At 40.0% G+C, this 20,482-nt stretch overlaps 2 protein-coding genes across 4 annotated transcripts in view; one reads left to right on the top strand and one right to left on the bottom strand.

Moving 5' to 3' along the window:
• Positions 1 to 16,770, top strand: part of LOC102369436 (ZZ-type zinc finger-containing protein 3-like) — a 28,425-nt gene extending 11,655 nt beyond the window's left edge. For all 3 annotated transcript variants that reach the window (XM_014526545.2, XM_025193600.1, XM_025193599.1), the window contains 4 exons: positions 4,581 to 4,733; positions 9,495 to 9,629; positions 14,951 to 15,051; positions 15,459 to 16,770. In XM_014526545.2, coding sequence (XP_014382031.1) covers positions 4,581 to 4,733; positions 9,495 to 9,629; positions 14,951 to 15,051; positions 15,459 to 15,603 — 534 coding nt within the window. In that variant the 3' untranslated portion in view covers positions 15,604 to 16,770. The remainder of the gene's footprint in view (positions 1 to 4,580; positions 4,734 to 9,494; positions 9,630 to 14,950; positions 15,052 to 15,458) is intronic.
• A 132-nt stretch (positions 16,771 to 16,902) lies between these two features.
• Positions 16,903 to 20,482, bottom strand: part of AK5 (adenylate kinase 5) — a 168,545-nt gene continuing 164,965 nt past the window's right edge. The window contains exon 15 of the mRNA XM_025193601.1: positions 16,903 to 19,958. Within this exon, the coding sequence (XP_025049386.1) occupies positions 19,848 to 19,958 (111 nt within the window). The 3' untranslated portion in view covers positions 16,903 to 19,847. The remainder of the gene's footprint in view (positions 19,959 to 20,482) is intronic.

Here is a 20,482-nt window from a genome sequence, read left to right as displayed (position 1 = left end):
AAGTATGGCTTCTTAGTCAGCATTTGTAACCAACAAAAAATGTAATCGTGGAAGGGAAAAATCAAGATGTACTACAGGTGGGAAATTCCCCTCAATCTGTCAGTGCAGTTGTCTACTGAAAGCACAGAATGGCAGCACCACAAGGGGGCGCAAGTTACTTCCAAGTCTCCAGAGGAGGTAACACAGATTGGTAGAAGGAAGCTATGTGTAGTACTGAAAGTTTGGACTGTGATTATACTGTAATAATTGTTACTTCTATGTACAAACATAGTGCAGGCTGCAGTCAGTACCTTCTTCATACCCAACTTTAAAAGTGTGCAAACTGGATGGTGACAGATTTTCTTTAAATAGAAACGGGGAGGGAAATATAATAGGCTGAAAATACACAACTGTATTGATAAAATAGATTCACCACACTGAGAAGTCATTCATATTTCCTGATAGTAACTTGAAAGTGACTTTGTCTGAAGCTGAAGCATGAGAGTATAGTTCAGTCTCCAGACTTGTTCAGTCTTTAGACTTGCTCTTGAAGTTGGGGTAATTTGCCATGCACCAAAGTGCACGTGGCATGGGCATTCCCCAGGGACATGTAGCGGTGGCGCAAGGTGCACCACCGCTACTTGTCCCTGGGGAACCAAACATCTGTGCACTTCTGAACGCACCCATTGAGTCTGTGATGTACCAGAGCCTTTTCTGTAGTGCTGCCATCCAGCCTGGGGTCACCCATTTTCTATTGCTATTTTTGATTATTCTTCCCAAAGTGTAGCACCCTGCATTTGTCAGCTTTGAACTTCATACTTTAGCTCCAGCCCAGCTTTCCAATCTGTTTCAAAAGGGCAGCAGCTGTTACAGTCTGATTGTTACCCGTGTGCAAGCCAGGAACCGTACAAATGTACCAAAGCTGCTCCAACTTTTAACTGTCTCATGCACTGTAAAATATGAGTAGTTTTGGTATACAATATTTGTATCATTTCATATTTGTCCACAGGTAACAATTGGAATGTAACATCTGCTGCCCTTTTAAAACTGTTCCAGATGTACATGCATCCATACCCTTAGTTAGGCTCCTGACACACGTTCATTTAATGGTATAATGAGATCTGATCTCCAATCCCAACAGTTGTACCGCTTGCCATGCCACATGTGCATAGCAGGAAGTGTGATTTTTGGGGATTAGGGATCAGATCCCAATCTTGCCGTTACTATTTGCCAGTGCAGGAAGAGCCTGGGATTGTGATCCTAGGCTTCCCCTGTACCAGCAAGTTGAAAGCTGGGTGCCTGCAGGCCCCAGCAGGATTGACAGACAACAGTTGTTTGTCAGCCCTGGCCAGGACAGCAGGGGTCTGGGTTTGAGATCTGGGGCTGCCCAGCTGTGTGACCACTTTTAAAGGTCTAGGGCACAGTGAGCCCAAGATCAGGAAGGTGTTCTGTGATGTCAGGCTCATGCCTGTTTCCCCACTTCCCCCTCCTCCCACCCCATTCCCATCCCCAGAATCTGTCTTCAGGGATTGGGCAGGGGTACTGGGTCCAGGACCCAACAGTGCCTCAGCCTGATCCCACAGATCGGGTAGAGGACAGTTGTGTCCTGGACCCTGGAACTACACCATGCTGGATCATTATATTCAACTGTCATGGGACATCCCCAGCATGTTGCACGTTCAATTTAAAGTGCGATACCAATAAGCCAGAAAGATGTTGCACAGTATATGTGGAATAACTTTGTGACTTGTTTGCTATATTATCACACCATAAATAGACTTGAATGTGTGTCAGGGTTAATGTTTACATCTTAATCATAGCATGAATGTAATGTGTAATTCACTCAAATTACCGGACAGCCATCTAGTTAAGATAGCTTTCATATATTACTAATCAAAATTGAATTAGAATCGCAGATTTAGCAGTTAAAGATTAATGAGTGTGTATGTCTCATTCTTTAGTTTTTTTTATAGTTCAGTATTTGTAACCTGAGTTTTACATTTTGTCATACAGCAAGCATTAGACATTACCTAACAGGCGGATGAGCTGTTAAGATAAGATACTGGGGATTTTTTCCTACATAAATCACTGATTTAATAGTGTGCCTAACTTAGCCAAGAGTGGTGTTTTGCTAAAGAGAGATTTCAAATCTTCAGTACAGGCTTTGACTAGAAATCCTTGTTGCTAGCACATGCTGGTGTTTATTCATAGTGAGGGATTGTTTCATTTTTCAATAAAACACTTTAATTGAATTCAAACTAGTTTCTTTATATTTATATATATTAATATTGCCTGTTCAGACTGAAGTATGTCTGATCGTGTAAATTTAAGTATGCTGTGCTTTATCACTATTTTGGGGTAGGATAGCTCCAAGTATATGAAAGTGGAAGCCATAAAATTGAAGGTTTCAAGCTTTTACCTTACCTAGTACAAAACAAGTACTAGAAAATACTATAAGGTTATGCTACAAGCATCATTTCTGAGCTGTAAAGCTGAGTTACTGACCTCCTGTGGCCATTAAGGATATTATTGCTTTTCAGAGGGTTAAATGGTGTTAGCTCCAATATCTTGTCTGAATTTCAATCTGGGTACCTGCATTCCGTTTGCCCTAATTCTTTTTTGTTTGAACAAAATGCAGGGTAGCTTAACATGACTAACTACCTCTCTCAACAGAACACAGTCATTGTCTTTATTTTCTAACCTAAGCTGTCGTGCAGTTTTACTGCATGTTATTCACTGCCACCCACTTGCATCTTAGAGATGAATTGTGTTGGTGTTGGGTGTTTTTTAATTGTTTTAGGTTCTTTTAGCATTATGTAAAGGAAAAATCTTGTAAAGTAAAACAACAGGGAAAAGTGTGTATGTTTTCCCTTAGGTCCCTGATAGAATCTAAACTCAATGTAAAATCACCTTTCTGATAATTAAAAAAGCAGTATTTTCTTTTGCAGTGTTAGGTAAAGAATATTTGTTGAATTAATTTAATGTGCCAGTCTGGATGGCAGCCAAGTAAAAAGTTGTAACAGTTGCACTAAGTAAAGTGCTTTTGTTCCATATCAAATATTCCTCCAGGGCGTAAAAGCAGTTGGATCTTACTGATTTTTAAATGATTTATTTTAAAATGGCTTTCCTTTCTCAGCCTTCGATCACAGTAAAAATGATAAGATTTTAGATAAGCAGTAATGTAGACATCTAATGGATACTGACCCCCCCCCGAGCAATTATCTTCTGTGATATTACAAACTGTGGCTCTGATCCAGCAAAGAATTACATGAGTGCTTTTCTTTATGCGTGAATAGTGCATTTGACTTCCACTGAGTCCTATTGATTTTTGTATTCAGCATTTAGTTAATTATGACTACTGCTGGAACTCTTCCTTCCTTTCAAATTAATGCCAATTAACATTTGAAATGATATTTTTTTCAGAAATATAAGCACTGTGACTTCGTTATAAAGGAAGAAAATATTTGGCAGTTAGTTAAGAATCAGACACCTAGTTTTACTCGCAACTTTCTTCTGTTGTCATATGGAAACATTAAGTATATAGCCCTGCTTAACCTTTTGCCTAAACTTTATTAGCCCCAAGAACAACATACCTAGCTTTCTTGACTACTTTTAATAATGGCTGCTTACAGATGTGGAACACCCCCCCCCCTCCCCCCCAAACAGTGCTTTACTTTAAGCTTGGCATGTCCCCGCACCAAGCGCAGCGCATGCCCAAAAGAGGCATTATGTTTGTTTTACCCAGCTCACCCAATGTCTTAACAGATCACGTGTTTCAGTGAGGCTTTTTGGTGCTTTTGTCTAATAGCTGATTGAATCCTTTGATTGAGTCAGCTATTAGGTAAAAGTGTGAAAAAGCCCTACTGAAGTGTGCAATCTACACAGCCACTGGGGATCCAGGTTGAACTAACGCGCTTCCTCTTCCGCTAAAGCACTGTTTGTGTTTTGTTTTGGTTTTTTTCATGTCTATCAGCAGCCAGTGTATTGTGGAAGGAAGTCTGTGGTAAAGGCATGGGTTTACAACAATAATGAACTTTTGTTTACATGCAGTCTTAGAGCTTTCAATCAATAGATCTCAGAGCTTTGCAAGTAGAGGTAACTCTTTGAATAAAGAGGTAAAGTGCCCAACATCACATTACAAGGCAGTGGCAGAGCCAGGAATAGACACCAGGTCTCTTGAGGCCAAGGCTAGTGCAAAATTGCTTTCCTGTTTGATGCCTTGTATTGTCAGTTTTATTATGTGACCTCAGAAAGTCACTTGATCTTTCTGTGTCTTAGTAGTCTCAGTATCCTGTCTGTAAAATGTAAACAGTTCTATTTCCTTGCTTCCACTTTTGTCTGCCCTTTTCAGTAGGGGTTTGTTTCTGTCCATGTACACTGTGTTGGTTAAATTTTCGTCAAAGCAGAAAGTAGCATTCCTCAGTGTGATCCCACAACACTTGGATGTCATTCAGATGTAGACATGTGAAAAACTGTGGGGCAGGGTTCGTGCAAGTGAGCGTAACATTTGTATAGTTAATTTTGGTAGGAAGTACTTGCTGCCAAACAATTATAGAAGAATCCAGTTTGAAAATTGCATGTCATTCTTTTTTATACTGCAGTCATCAAGCAGGCGGCAGCATCCTTTAAATAAGCATCTTTTCAAACCTTCAACTTTCATGACCTCCCATGAACCTCCAGTTTATATGGATGAGGATGATGACCGATCAAGTTTTCACAGCCATATGGATGCTGCAACAGAGGAGGAAATATCGGTATGGTGTTTCAGATTATCACAAAGGATCTCTCACTGTCTTTCTTCATTGTATTTAATGAATGATATTTGAAATAAGATTTCCTGTTGTAAATATATAGTGTTGAGTGTATCTTAAATTGTTGAGCGTTCTAAGTAATCATTCAACAATAGTAAGTCAGGTGGAGCTGCAGCTTCAATTGCAGACACCTCTTTTGAATAAGGACTCAAGCTCAGAAAAATCAGAGAAAGACCAAACCAAAAAGGGAAACATTGGAGAGGATTAAGCAACAAAGAGGAAAAAAAAAAACCCAACACCACCCTAGGGAATTCAAACAGCTTCTGAAAACTTGTATTTGTGCATTCACATCTGTAAAAGATATTTGGAGGGTTCGTCTACACAAGACACTAACTGTGCAGTAGCCTAGTAACACTGGGCAGTAGTGTGCTGGGAAAAAAACATGCTAATATGCTACTGCACAGTAGTATTAGGCTGCTGTGCAGTAAGTGTCACTAAAAACCTATGTACCAGCGCTACTGCACAATAGCATGAGTTACTCCGCGTTGATTTAGTACTTAGTTAACCAAGTACTAAACTTAATGTGCAGTAACTACAGTGCAAGTATAAACATGTAGATGATGGATCTGTTTTGAAAACCACATGACCTGTTTCTGGATAAAGACCTGATGAAGCAAAAGTAGTGAAAAGCTTTCAGCATTTCTTGATATAATTACATCCTGCATGAAGCAAGAATTTTTGCCTCCGTTTGCAAACCAGACTAAGGTTTTTGAGTCTTTTAGGCCATGAGCTCGCAGACCTGATTGTTTGGCTCAGGCAATAGAAGCCCATGCAGAGGCAGGGTTCCCCACATATGACCCAGGTAGGGCATCATTATACAAGCTATTGGGTAGGTGTCTGGGTTTGCAGTTGGAAAGTACAAAGAAATTCCAGTATATTTCCACACTTCTTTCCATACAGTAAGAACTGCTGAGGATGCGGGCACAGGTCCTCATCTTGTTTAAGTCAGCGATGCTTCACTGAAGTCAGATGCAGGCTAAGGCCTAGGGATTTTATCCTTGTGAGAATGGGAAAGCCTTACTACTCAAAAGCTTGACATGTAACAAGATAATGAGGCCTCTCGATTAATTGGTTAATTTTCCTCAGACTGGCACTGCATGGGTATATTACTCTTAAATAGTTTAATGCTTGTGGATTCGTTGTTTGGTCCGGCTCCAAATGTTGTCCTCAGATATGTTGTCTTCTCCCTCTGCTTGTGTTTTGAGCTCTCTTACCTCCTTTCCTTCTTTACAGGCATAAGTTGTTATATTCCAGTCTAAATGCTGAGAAGATTCCAAGTGTTTTTTTTTAAATAAATATTTATAAAATGTCAGTTTGCATCTCTTCATCTTGAAAGAGCTATTTGTTCTGTATCACTTCATTTCATATACATTTGTAGTTTTCTAAATATTTGTGGGGTGGGTTTTGTTTTTTTTTACATTTCCCCTGGAGGCTACAGTTCTGATGGGTTTTAATGTGCCCACATTTCACCAGTAGTGTTTCTTTTCATGTTGCTACTATTGCTGCAGTGCCCTAGGGTACCTTGAGATTCTTTCAAGGGCAGTGCAGGATGTCTTGCAGTGTTAGTATTGTTAGGTGTGAAAGCATGATTCAGAAGATAAACCCAGAGATTTCAAATAGGAATCCATAGTGATAAAAGCATTCTGACCTGCCTTGCTCTTTGAGTTCTTTGTAACAGAAGAATTGTTCTCTTATTTGTCTGTAGTCAAAAAATTGGTGAAAGCTAAGAGCTGACATCTTTCCAAGGGGTGTCTTTGGCCTAATGAGTCTAAAAGGGTTAGAAACCACTGTTGTAACCTCCTCTTCCTTCACCTAGTGCAGGATTTCCAGAGAGTTATGTTTCTGGCTTACAGTATTGTAGAACGATGCAGGTGTGAGCTCAGTTAACAGGTAAATCTCCATTGTCAATGCAACACAACTGAATTGGGTGAGGAAAGGTTTCTAACTCCATTTTCAAAGTACTTGATTTGGTTTCAATTTTTAAAGGTCTTTTGGTGACAATTGTGAGTCCATAAAATGATTTTATACGGAAAAAAGCCAGACTTCAATGAAGCAGAAAGTAATTGAACGGTCCTTTTAATTCTTTATTATGGAGGCACCAGTGGCCACTTAATTAAGGTCAACACCTTATCCATGTGGTGGAAACTGCCTGGAATAATTTCTCCTATGTGGACATTACTCAAAAAAAAGATTTTATTTTGTAATACTGTATTTACCTAAATCCCAAACAAATTCACATTTAAGATGATCCCCCCCAATAATTAGGTTTTTCACATGGAAAATTTATAAATCGGTTTTAATTTTCCATGTGTAGAATCTAATCATTGGAGGATTCATCTTAAATTCCCCCTGGGGAAAGCAGTGATGGGGCAGGCGTGGTGGGGAGGCCGCAGAGGATTCAAACAGCCTGACCCACACCCCTTGCTCCCCTGTACCTTAGTTCCTGCTGCATGTCCCTTCCCCACTTGCCATTTCTTCCGCCCCCCCTCCCCCCCGTGCTTGTGCCCCCTGGTGCCTACTTGCCCTGCTCCCCTCCCACCTTCTTTTGGTCCCTGCTCTGCTTACCCTGGATCATAGCTGTGTCCATCTGCAGCCCTGCTGTGGCCGGAGGCACAGAGCACATGCTGACTCTGGCCCCCAGCTGGCCAGACAGCAGCAGCCCCAGCTCTAGAGTCAAAGCCAGGCTCAGGGCCAAGGCTGGTGCTGCTGCTGTTTCCCGGGTTGGCAGGAGCCAGAGCCAGCATGTGCTCCCTTCCCCGGGCTGGGACAGAGCCAGAGGGACATAACTCAGGGTAAGGGGAGTGAGTGGGTTGGGGGCAGCAGAGGAGATGGTGGGGGGCAGAGGCTGTTGCAGGGGAAGATAGAGCTGGAGCCTCAGCAACTGCCTGTTGCTGATTGAATGGGGAAAAAGAAACCCTTGTCTTGGATTTGGGTAAATATGGTAATTACTTCACATTGTGAGTGAGGTGATGATTTTGGCATGGGGACACACATTTCAGAGTAGTATGTCCATATGGGAGCAACTTTTTTTTACAGAACAGCTGATTCCAGAGTGGGTTTATTTTCCTGTATACAAGCTCTGAAATGAGTTTTGCAGGGATTCAGCCTCAAGGATGCAGGGATATTCAGCCTCACGACTACATATGAGATGTACAGTATTGTCTTCAGTACCTCTACATTCCACTAGAAAAATATTACTAGTTTTCTGAGAGCTTAGAAGTAAATCCATTAAAATGGGTCCTTTCAGTATTTTAGCGTAATCATTTAATAATCCATAATAATTTAATGACAGTTCAGTTTACGAGTTGTGACAAACAACAGCAAAATTAACATTAATCCTAATGTTTTCCGAAAGATGGGGGACATAGGAGACCAGCAAGGAAATATGGGGAAATCCAGGTGCATATGTATAAGGTGTCACTTCCAAGGGCTTCAGAAATATCTCTCCTATACTTATGCTTTAGGTCAGAAAATGAAATAATTTAATACAGGAGCTTTCTTAAGCATAAAAGTAGGATGAAACCTCTTTCAAAAAAACACTGACAAAATATGTAATCAGCAAAAGATGCAATCTAGGGATTATTTTGCGGGGGGTGGGGGGAGAGGAGAATAAAGACACAGGCACAGAAAGAAGAAATATACTGCTAATTTCTGCTTTCATATATCACTTGTATTTCACCAACAATATTACCTTACCTTTTTTGACAAGGAATATAGCTGAAATAAAAAATATTTTGGCTTCAAATTTTAGTTTAGTGGCTCTGACCTGTGGAGTCATTTCACAGAGCCCAAGGGGCACCTAAAGGGGCTGGGAATTTGAGGATAGGACCCACCACTGAAATCCCAGCATACTTCCAGGGGCTTCAAAAATGCCTCTCCTACACTTATGCTCTAGGTCAGAAAATGAGACCAGGAGCTTTAATGCTAGATTTCAGTAAAAAATTTCCAGTTAAAAGTTTGCTTCTCTTGGCACCGGGTATTTCAAAGTGTTGGCATTTTCCAAACGTTCTTAACATGTAGGAAGTTTTGTGGAGTTATTTATTTCATTTCAATTTTTAATTCTCAAACATTTTAATTCCTATTACCAGAAATTGACAAATAAAGCAACAGGCTTTGGCTTAATAGAAATTCACCCTTTTTTTTTCCATGTGTCAGTTTGCAGAAAATGTCTGTAAATTGAGGGTCAGAATCGCCTATGTCCCTGGGCTGAATCTAGCCCTCAGGCTTCCTTGTAGTCCAGATTGGGACCTGGTGGTGGTAGCAGAGTGAGTGGAGGTGTGTCAGGGTTAAGACAGCCGTTGCACAACGAGGCAATGGCATAGCTGGGATTTTGGCGGCGGGCGCTGCCCCTAAATTCCTGGCCCCTTGGGCTGAGTGAAATGACTCCACAGGTCAGAGCCATTAAACTAAAATTTGAATCCAAAATATTTTTTATTTCAGTATTGCTTGTCATAAAGGTAAGGTAATACATTGTTGGTGAAATACAAGTGATATATGAAAGTAGAAATTAACTGTATATTTCTTTGTTTCTGTACCTGTGTATTTATCCCCCAAGATAATTCCTAGATTGCACATTTTACTGAGCATATTTTGTTAGTGTTTTTTTGGAAAGAGATTTCATCATATTTTTATGCTTAAGAAAATTAGGTCTTTCCAGTAGTATATCTGCAAAGTTAATTCATTTGTTTTTTCTTTTTTGAACAGGATGAGGAGAGCATCCCACTAACATATAGAGAGTTACCGGAATACAAAGAACTGCTAGAATTAAAAAAATTAAAAAAACATAAACTCCAACAGATGCATGCAGAAAGTGGATTTGTGCAGCATGTAGGCTTTAAGGTAAGACCTTTTCCAATTAATGTGAGTTTTTATTAGCCTATCAGGCAGTGGTTTTCATAGGAAAGAGACTTTCTTTTTCAATCTGATAGTTTCCAATTTTTTTAACATAGTAACTTCTTTGCCATTAACAGTGGCAGGACACTGGCAGTGTACTTTTAATCCTATCTTTCTTTTTTTCTTTGACTAGCTGTGTGGTGTGTTTGGTTTTGTTTCATGCGATGCGTTGAGTCTCTGAAGTGTGAGAGAGTCCAGAGTGGATGCTTGCTAGGGCTCTGTGAGTAAATGATTGCTACTGAATGTCAGGAACTGGATTCAGGGCCTGATGTCCCTTCCAACTACAGTGGGGGCAGGGGGCATGTGGACTCCATTTCTGTGGCCCCCAGCCACTTAAAAGTTGGACTGCCTTAGGTTAGAGAATGAAACCAATTCCCAGTTAACAGCAGCAGTTTTTAAAGCAATAGAGAAGTCAGTCTGTCAGGCATTTATTCCTCGGAAGGAAGAAAAGCTAGCAATACTGAATGATAATGGAACAGGTGGTGGTGTCAGGATCTTGCTGCAGAGAAAAATACCAGCTACAGGCAATGCTTGAAGGAAGGATTGAGGCAAAGAAATAAAAGGAGGCTTATATGAAATAAGGACAGTCATCTTCACTAATAAAGATGTTGTGTTCTTAGTGCGACCCATCTATAGGTAGTACTGAGGAGGAGGGAATTATGACAGTACATACTGTAGCTTGGGAGGGATATTTATAATGAGCAGTCATCTTTTGTGTAGCTGCTTTTCATGTCTGGGGTATTCCAGGAATTTTCTTGGCTCATTATAGATGGGGCAGACCTGTTGGACTCTTTGCTATTGGTTTTTCCTTTGAGCCCGTAAGGTCATCCATTCCAAAGAGAGTGACTGGAGACCCTGAACTGCTAGATCAGTACCATAGTGACACTGATAGAGCAGAGCTCTGGTATGCAGATTTGAGGCTCTTTGGAAGTGTTATTGTCATTGTCACTCAGAACATGAGATTTTGTACAGCAGGAATATGATTCTATAAAATGAATTATTTTCTCCTATTTGAAACTGCACACAAAATATTACACTGATAAAAATATTATCAGCATTTCAAAGTCCAGCACTCAAAGCTAGCAAAGGCCAGAAAGAAGGTTGCTTTGTTGCCTTAATTTGGACCTATGGTTGTGTGTGTGCACACATGTAAACACAAACGTGTGATGATACATCTATAACTAGGATCAAATACTGTTTTTCCCCAGCACTCCTGCCTCGTTCAGGCTGTGTTGTACTCACTTGAAGCAGCTATTCAAAATTTTACTTCATTCACATTGCTCAGTATGTTGCCCTCAGCCTCACTTCCAGTACACTATTCAAACCTGGCTCTGCCTACAAAACAGTTTATTCCCTCCTATGTTTGTCTTATGCTCATCCCTACAAACATTGAGAGCACTTTACAACCAATAGCTAATCTATTTCACAGCACCATTTCTGGATTCAAGAGTGCTTGTATTTCCATTTTCCAGATGGGGAACTGAGGCACAGAGAAATTAAATTTAAAAAATTCACTACCTTTAGACACCCAGCTTGACATGACTTGTGGGATCTTGTGTTTCAGAATACTTGGCACTGTATAATAGAGGTGCATCGATACATCGATCCCATATCGGATCAACACCGATATAAGGAAAATGGACTCTATCGACAATAGGCTTTTCTTGGCTGATGTGGCTGATAATGCCACTGATAAATGCCCCGTGCATGTGCGCAGCTTCAGCACAGCTGCTGCACACACCCCAGGAGGGCATGGAGGGCATGTGCTCCCGGATCTGCACGCAGGGCGAGGGCAGGCTGCTGCTGTGGGCTGGCGTGGCGCTGGGCTTTCCCTGGCAGGGGCTGGGCCAGGCTGCACTTGGGGTGGGCAGTGGTGGTGCTGGGAGAGGGGGCTTGGAGTGGGCTACAGCGAATGTTGGGGCTAGCCACCCCCCCCGTTGGGGCCTTTCCCCGCTAGCCACCTTCTAGTGCTGCCACCGCCTGCCCTGAGCACAGCTTGGCCCAGTGCCACCCCAGCTTGCAGTGGCAGTCCACTGTCCCCTATGTACAGATCCAGGAGCATGTGCTCCCCATGCCTCCTGGGGGCGCATAGTGGTAGGAGCCCCCACTCCCGCTCTGTCCTGGCTATGCAGCTCCTGCCCCACTTCCCCCCTCACTGCGGTGGCCTCGATTTTGCCCACCCCACGTCCCTTCCCTCCCCCCTTGCCCCTTCTCCACAGCAGACTTACCAGCTAGACACCGCTCTCCATGCTGCCCGGCTGCGTATCAGAATTGGATTAGTATTGGCCAATATGGCTCGTTAAAAATCAGCCTTTGCTATTGGTCAAAAAATTCTCTATCGGTGCACCCCTACTCTAATACTGCTTCATATAAGCAAAACATAAGTTCCTTTTGATTTCCATTACTGTTGAGTGTATTTCTCACATCTACAGATTGGAGCACCTGGGCTTAAGGTAGGCATCCAGGAAATGAGGAACATGCATCTGTTGACTGCTTGTGAAAAATCTGTTTGAAGTGGCTTAGCATCATACAAGCTATGGCAGAGAGGGAATCTAGATCTCCCAGGCAACATTTGGTTTAAGTGTCTGGCCATTTTCTTCCACTCCACTCAGGTCATACCTTTCAACTTCTGCAGCAAGTGAAGTAGGGTTCCAGCAGATAGCATCCCTTTTTTCAGCCCAGTCTCATAGACAGAGCAGGTCTGTGCTGTATGCTGAGTTGCAGTAATACTATCTGTGTAGACCAGCACTACTAGGGAGTGACAGTGGATTTCATACATATTTGCTACCAGCAGACTAATGGTTAGGCTTAGAAATGTTGAGATCCTGTTCAGGCCTTGGCTAAGTACAGATGGTCAAAAAGTCTGAGGCTGAATCTATTCAATCTTTGCAGGTTAGTCTAAACTGCATAGATTGAACCAATAAGCAAGGGAACAGACATTCACTTTTGTTTCTGAAAATGCAGCCACATACCTGCAGTGGCTGAGGGTGCTAGAGCACACCTCCCTACTCAGCTGGAGCATTCAGCTTGGGCCAAGGCTAGCCTACCCACCCTGCGGTGGGGTGGGGGAGGTGCGAAGCATCCTGGGATACTGGAGAACTGTGAGTTAACTTGAATCTTGAGGGGATGTCAGACAGAAATTCAATAAACTGAGTTAACTTAAATTAGCCTGATACTATATTCAGCCCAGTTTGTCTTAAACTGGTTTCAGCCATTTTGAAAGTGGTTTATGTGCACCAAATTTCTGTTGTGTTACAGATGTGAGCCGGTTTCTGATCACTTATCATGGTTTCTGTGTAAATTCTGTCCCTAGCCCTAGTGGGTACAAGCCTCTTATGCCCTCAGCTGGCTTCCTTCCATCATGTCTCTTTCAGTAGGTTGCCTTCCAAGTTCTGGATCTTCCCCACTGTGGCTTCTTCCTTGTCTACCCAGCTTCAGTCTCCATTCATCAGGCTTCTCAATCAAGTTTTCTTGTCCAGCTTAGTCCTAATTCTCTCCTCCTGGCTTCTTGTCCGATTGGGCCTCTGTGCTTGTGCGCACATACACATGCATACACTTTTTCTCGGTTTCAGTCTGCCCTTTCAAACTCCTCTCGTCTTGATTCCTGCCTCCCACCCCCAACTCTACTTTCTCCTGGATCATCATTTTAATCGTATCTTGTACCTGTTCCCTTCTCAGTTTTTCCCTTTGCATGCTTAGTAGACGCAGGCTGGTTTCTTAGCCCCTTGTAGTCTCTCCTCGTACCTAGTTTACATCTGATCTTGGTGTACTTCCCACATAGCCAACTATCTTCTAGTCCCCATTTCTCCCATCCCTGCACAGCTCCTAGTCCTCAGCTGCCTAGCACTAGGTTTTGTACCACAGTTCCTGTAGCAGCCTCCCCATCCTTTGCCATTCAGGTTATCTTCTTACTCAAAACCAGTTACAGTTTCCCGTCCAACTCATAGGCACCATTTCTTCTCCCTGTCCAGTCTCTCTCTCCAGGCTCTTTGTTCCAATCTCCTCCTTCCCTTCACCCTAGATTAGCTTTTGTCCCTTCTGAATTCACAGTAGTTTTCGTCCTCCTTTGCTCTACCTGCATGCCAGCACGGGGGTCATTGAGAACAAGAGAGAGACAGGTTTCCTGTTGTTAGTTTGTGTACCAAGCCAGCAACAGCTCTTACAGGGAACGTCTGGGTTCCCACTGTAGCTCTGGGCTACATGATCAGCTAATTGTGGTGCATCTGTACCGAAGTTGGCATTTGGCATTGTAAGACCTGGATAAATGCTCAGTGAGGAAGAAGTCCTCAGAGATTAAACTAGTCAAGTTGGGGAAGTCTTTGGAGCATATGGGAAGTGTGATTTTTTTTTTTTTTTTTTTTTTTTTTTTTTTGATATGGGAAGTGTTTTTTTTTTTTTTTTTTTTTTTTTTTTTTTTTTCCTTAAGGGCCTATTTCCCTAAAATGGCCACATTTCAGCAGGTTTTCTCAACAGTGGCAGGGATATTCACACACCACTTTCCTGCCAAATTTCAAGACCTGGTTCCAAAGTATGGGAGTAGAACTGTTCAAAGAAAAGGTCTGAAGAATATTTTAGCAGGCAAAAAACATACTTTGCTTAGCCTTGTTCTTGGAATCAGATGTGCTGTTTTGGCTGAAATTTTCCAGAAAAAAAAAATCAAGCTTACTCAGACATCTGGTTTAGGAAATTTCAGCCCAAGTTATCAGCATCCCCCAATGGGAAGTGTCATAACTTTCGTAATAGGTGTTGCTGCCCACCCCTGATGTATAGTAAGTTATACTTACAAAACATGAAAATGCTGTAATGGAATAACTGAAAATACTCTCTCTTATCCTTATCAGTGGTCTGGTTTATAAGGGGCTGATGTCTAATATATTACGATGTGTAATATGTTATGGAAACTGGATTCAACTTCAGGCATTTCCGATCATAGGGCTTAGCCTTAGAGAAGAGATATCATGCCTCATCCTCGAGTTACACTGATTTGCTTGTACTACTTTGCAGTAATTCCTTTGGCCAGTTTAGAACTGGTGTGTCGCAGATGGATATATGTTCAGCTCTTCTTAACCAGAAGGATGATAACTTCAAGATAAAGCTTTGAGGGAGCAATGTGGGGGGTGGTGAGGAAATGGTTCTCTCTCGAGCTCAGGGTAAAGCATATGCATTGTCTTTGAGTGCAGTGCATTGCTCTAAATGAAAATGTAGCTTTTAAGTTGCATATTAAAAGTTTCTTTTTACAGTGCCCTTTTGTTCTCTATATTTCACAGTGTGATAACTGCGGCATTGAACCTATTCAAGGTGTTCGATGGCACTGCCAGGATTGCCCTCAAGAAATGTCCTTGGATTTCTGTGATTCTTGTTCAGACTGGTGAGCTGCAATCATTGATCCTTATTATATGTAATTTACTTGAATTCCTGCTTAAGGTGTAATTGCTAAATAAAGTCATTGTATATATTGGACTATTCCTGGATTAATCAACGATTCATCTCCATAGTAAGAGGTGACTGCAGTATAACTGTGACATGTCCCTGTTGGGCATGTTTTATGCTTCCTTATGACATGAAAGTAGTTTTATACTGGTCAGTTTTAGGGAATGCATGTACTGTATTATTAAAACCTAAGCTGTGTAATAGCAGTGATTCTAAATTTGACATGTATCTAGGAGTGGTTTTTTTAAAATTTATTTACTGTTCTGGAAGTGAAAAACACGGACATAATTATTTGATTTGATGAATAATTTTGTTTTGTTTTCTTTTCTCTTCTTTTCTTTTCAGTCTACATGAAACAGAGATTCACAAAGAAGATCACCAGTTAGAACCTATTTACAGAGCTGAGACATTTTTAGACAGAGACTACTGCATGTCGCAAGGAACAAGTTACAATTACCTTGACCCAAACTACTTTCCAGCAAATAGATGACATGGGAAGCAGACTTACAATGTGGGGCTTACTATCTTTGAAAAATAACAATGGCGCCATTGTTAATTCCGTGCACATTTTGGAAAGACTCTGCTTTCCCTGAAATGTCACTCACAGCATGACAGCTTCCTGGGTGTACTTGTCAAACTACAGCTTTGAACTGTCATGGTTCTAGATCACTGAACAGCAGCTGAACATTCCTAGTGTGCAGAAGGTTTCATTGGGAGACTTTCGTTTCACCACATTAGTTATTTTTAGGTGGTGAATCTAAACAAAAAATAAATACAAAAAGGTGAGCCAGAAATGAGAGCACACATTAAAGCGAGAGTAAATTCCAAAGGCTTTGAAGAACTTGGTTATAATGAGATCCAGAGAAGATGAAGTATTTATATAAAATCAGTTTAGTAGCTTGCAGTTTTGTTGTGAAATAGTTTTCGGCACAGAAACTGACTATGTTAGGCAAGGTTTTAACCAATGACAGTGTTTGCTTGTAGGATATACTCTAAAAAAAAATACTCACTGTCCCAGTGATGGTTGGTTACAGGCCTTCATTAAATTGGAGCTGCTTAATCACATTGACTTTTTTTTTTTTTTTTTAACCACAATGAACTCTATTTACCAACAGTGAAGCACTACAGGAGGCAACTCTGGCATTGCTTCCTTAACCAGCTCATGGTGTGTGAATGTTATAAAATTGTCACTCAGATATATTTTTTAAATGTAATGTTATATAAGATGATCATGTGATGTGTACAAAATATGGTGAAAGTGCCAGTGGTAGTAACTGTGTAAAGTCTCTAATACTCAACATTAACTCCTTTAAAATAAAATACACAGCCTTCTGCCTCTGTATTTGGAGTTGTTAGTGCAACTCATCAAAGAAAACTGCCTACTATAAATCATATATATGGTAATTTTCCTCTTTTGTAGTCTGCACAAGATCCATGAAAGATTGTATTTTTATTACTATTTAAACAAGTGATTAAATTTAGCCTGAGCAGTGAGCAAGGGTTCACATGCATTCTTTTATACTGCTGGATTTTGTTGTGCATCATTTAAAACATTTTGTATGTTTCTTCTTATCTGTGTATACAGTATGTTCTTAAATAATGTTCAATTGTCAGGAGAACTGTGAGAAATAAAATATGTGGATACAGTCTGTTTATATATAGAATGCTTGCTGTGATTTCCTTTTTGTGTAGATTTTGACTTTTTAACCGACATTAACAATAGAAAAAAGTACGTTTATAATAGGTCATACGAATATTTAAAAGGCTCAACCACGCAAAGGTACTCAGTGCCCTCAACTACTTTTAATTCAATAGGAGTTGAAGGTACTTTGCTCCTAATAGACTGTGCTCAGCCTCTTGTAGGATTAGGTCCTCAGTTTCTTGTATGTTATACCATACTGTCATCCCCCTGTGTTCACTCCTGATTAAAGGAAGACATTTTAGCAACTTCAGTGAACTGTATTAGTCTAAGGATGTACTGATGTCTGAGGAGCTTTGTAATTATTGTGATATACTTTTAGCTAATATATCTTTTTTAATGAAATGTATAGCTTGTGATTCAGAAACAGTGATCATTTTTTAACTGTAATAGATTTCCACTCGCACACAGACTTGAATTCCAGAGCAGTTAGAATACAGAAGGAACACATTAGCTGAAAAGTATGGCAATAAGAACGTTAATTGGTGGGTTGCATTTGATAATAATTTTACTTGTAGCTTGATTACAGTGTTACTTTTCATAATTTATCTAGGTGTAACCATTTTTTGTTTCAGAGAAAAAGTTTAAGCACTTAATATATTAGTAGATAATATAGCACAGTTACTAAAACACTGAGTGATGTAATACATCATCTGTAAGCATCTCATATACTTTGAGAAATTTAATAAACCTAAAGAAATATAATATAAAAATTCACCAGATGTATTTCACTTTTTAATGACAAACAAAATAGATTTGTTGTGAGACAGACACTCTTCTGTAAAAGCACAGAAGAGATCACCGTTCTCCAGAAGTCGCTCCCTTGGTAAAGAAGCAGCTTTTTGGAGCAGTGAATACCAGAGACAAAATCTGTGGTGGTATCCTTGTTTTCTGATGAGCTTTTAACATGTTCCAATTGATCATAATTCTTGAATGAAAAAAATTATATCACATGTGTATGTAGTTTTTGTTACATTAATAAGCTTGAAGGGGACTAACTAAAATTGTAATTGACTTCTAGAATTAAAAATTGACAATTGACTTTTGCCACTCTTCTTTGGAAATGGAAACAATCCATTCCATAAATTTGAATGATCATTCTAATCAGAAATAGCCCATAAAATTACTGGAAATATCTAGATGTGGTTCTGCTCAGAATAATTCGTATCCTCATGATTATTTCAGACTATTTTAATTAATGGAGAAATAGCATAAGAGAATTGGCACTGGTGCAAGCTGAAAGGATCTTTGAATGGATGGAGATTGGTTGCATTCTGAATATAACTTTCTTTTTTCAAAAAGTGGTTTGTTAGACATTGAACTAACTAGCAGAGTATGATGTCTGTCTGTCTAGCATTTTGCTTGGTGTCAGCAGTAAAGGTTAATTTGTGTATAAAAAACAAACAAAAAACAAAACCCACAAAAAAAAAAATCAAGAAAGCAAGGGCATCCACAATTAAAAGACGAGAGCAAGTCTAAAGCTGTCTTTAGTAAATATTTGAACCATTCACTGTAGTAGAAGTAAAACGAAAACAGGAGAACCTTCTCTGAGTAAAAAAATCATGTTTGTTTAACTTATTAATTTGATTTATTATACTTTACAGCAATATGTTTTATTGTACTTTCAGCTAAACTAAACTTATATGCACTGCAACAAAATACTTCTCTTTATGTTTGTCCATTCATTTTATTTTGTATTATGTCTTCATTACAAGAAAAGTAACTTCAAAAATACAAATCTGTCCCATAAATACTCATTTAAAGTACAACTGTTGACAGAAAGATGAGTCATGCAATCACTTCTAACTGTGGACTAGTCCAGTGGTCTAGTAGGAAGATGCAATTACTTCACAAAAATGTCAAATAAGCTTTTATTTGGCTGTCTGTGGCATAAAAAATATTTTAACTAAATGGATGTAAAATAGGGTTTCACATAATTTTGTGCAGATATTTTGGAAAAGTGGGTTGTTAAATATAGGATATGTTGCGAGTTGCACAATCCACGACGTTTTTTCTCTGTCTCTTTTTATTGTATATATTTTTGGCCTATCACTTTCAAGCTTTGGCAATGCCGCTAAAAGACAACAGATGATGATCTGCAACTGAACTTTGTGCTTGAAATACTTCCAGAGTATGATTTAATGATTTAATTGCTTAACTTTCGTACATTCTGGCTATTAATCAATATCTAATTTTTCACAATGAAAACTACCGTTATTAGCATGGAAATCATCTGCTTGCACTTTGAATTGCACCAGTATTTTCAGTCACTGTATTTACTGCCCCCCTCCACTGCCACACGCATATAATTAGAAAATCATTGTTACAATGTGCTGAAAACTAACAGCAAGGCAAAGCTTTTTTTAGTTATTATGTCTGCTCCATGGCAACGGATGGACAGACCTGTACAGTATTAGCTAATTTCTTCACATTCAGTTTGTTTTTTGCTCACTGCATTTACAGTATTTTTGGGAAGTGTCAAAAGTGTGTTCAGTTTCATAGCTCTATAAATTATTTTGACAAATTACAGGTATGTTCCGGCATTAAGCAAAATGGCAAGGAATAAATTCAACAACTATGAATTAAGAACAAGCTAAGTGTTAGCACAGAAATGAAAAGCACTAATTAATTAAGGGGGAAAAAGGGATGAGTATTGTTATGTAACAACCCTCCAGTTTCATGTGGCAACTGACTTGGTTAAGTTGAAGGAGCTCAACATTAACTGCAACACCTCTGATTATAGTCAAATACATGAAGGCGTGAATATAAACTGGACCTGCTGTTCACCATGCTGTTTTAAACCTGTGAAGTGCAAACAAGTTGATAAACAATATACAGTACTTTGTATTGTTTTAGCATAGATACCATTTTATATTTAGTGTACTGTATACATATGGATAAAATAAAGCCTTCGAAATCACATTAAATAGCACATGCACTAATTCCAGATACCTCTCATAACAGCAGGTATTGCTTTGAACAGCATTTTAGTCAGAACTGTCAAGTGCACATGTGAAATGAAATGCTGTACACCATTACTGTATTTCTGCTGAAAAAGAAGAGGCTGCTTCTTCCTTTTTCAGAAGAAGATCAACCGCTGTGCAGGCTTGAAGAAAAACCTCCTCTGGTGTTCCTTCGGCATTTATCTATTAAAAGAACATTAGAAAGTATGTTAGGTGCCTGTTATGTGGTAAATAATTGATTTTTCCCCTGTAATCTTAGTAATTGGTTTTTAAAAAATCCCATATTCTAGATATTTGGTCTTGTAGTTTGATTTTTGTGCTGTCATAAGGTGCCTCAGAGGAAAAGCTACTGTGATGGCAGCTACTGGAAGTTCTGACACTGCTGGACCATTCAGTTCTTCCTGCAGAGTCCTTTGAAGTTTAAAATATCATAACATTTTTAATACAGTAAAAGGCCTGTTATCCAGCATTTTACTAACCGGCATTTCTATTAACTGGAACTTCTGGCAGGTTGATTGGTTGGACATGGGGGAGAGGGGGCAGGGGGAAGCTTGCTGCCACCCACTGCCCTGCGCTGTTTTCACTCTGTGTGTGGCCAGCACCACCCTTCCACTCCCCGCTGCACAAGCAGCTGCCGCTTCCCCTCTTCCCTTAGTGTCCAGCCAGAAACCCCTGTGCCTCAGGTAACCGGCATTTTTAGATTACTA

Source organism: Alligator sinensis, unplaced genomic scaffold, assembly GCF_000455745.1.
Source record: "Alligator sinensis unplaced genomic scaffold, ASM45574v1 scaffold51_1, whole genome shotgun sequence".
NCBI lineage: Eukaryota > Metazoa > Chordata > Crocodylia > Alligatoridae > Alligator > Alligator sinensis.
This window is presented reverse-complemented; position numbering and strand designations above follow the sequence as displayed.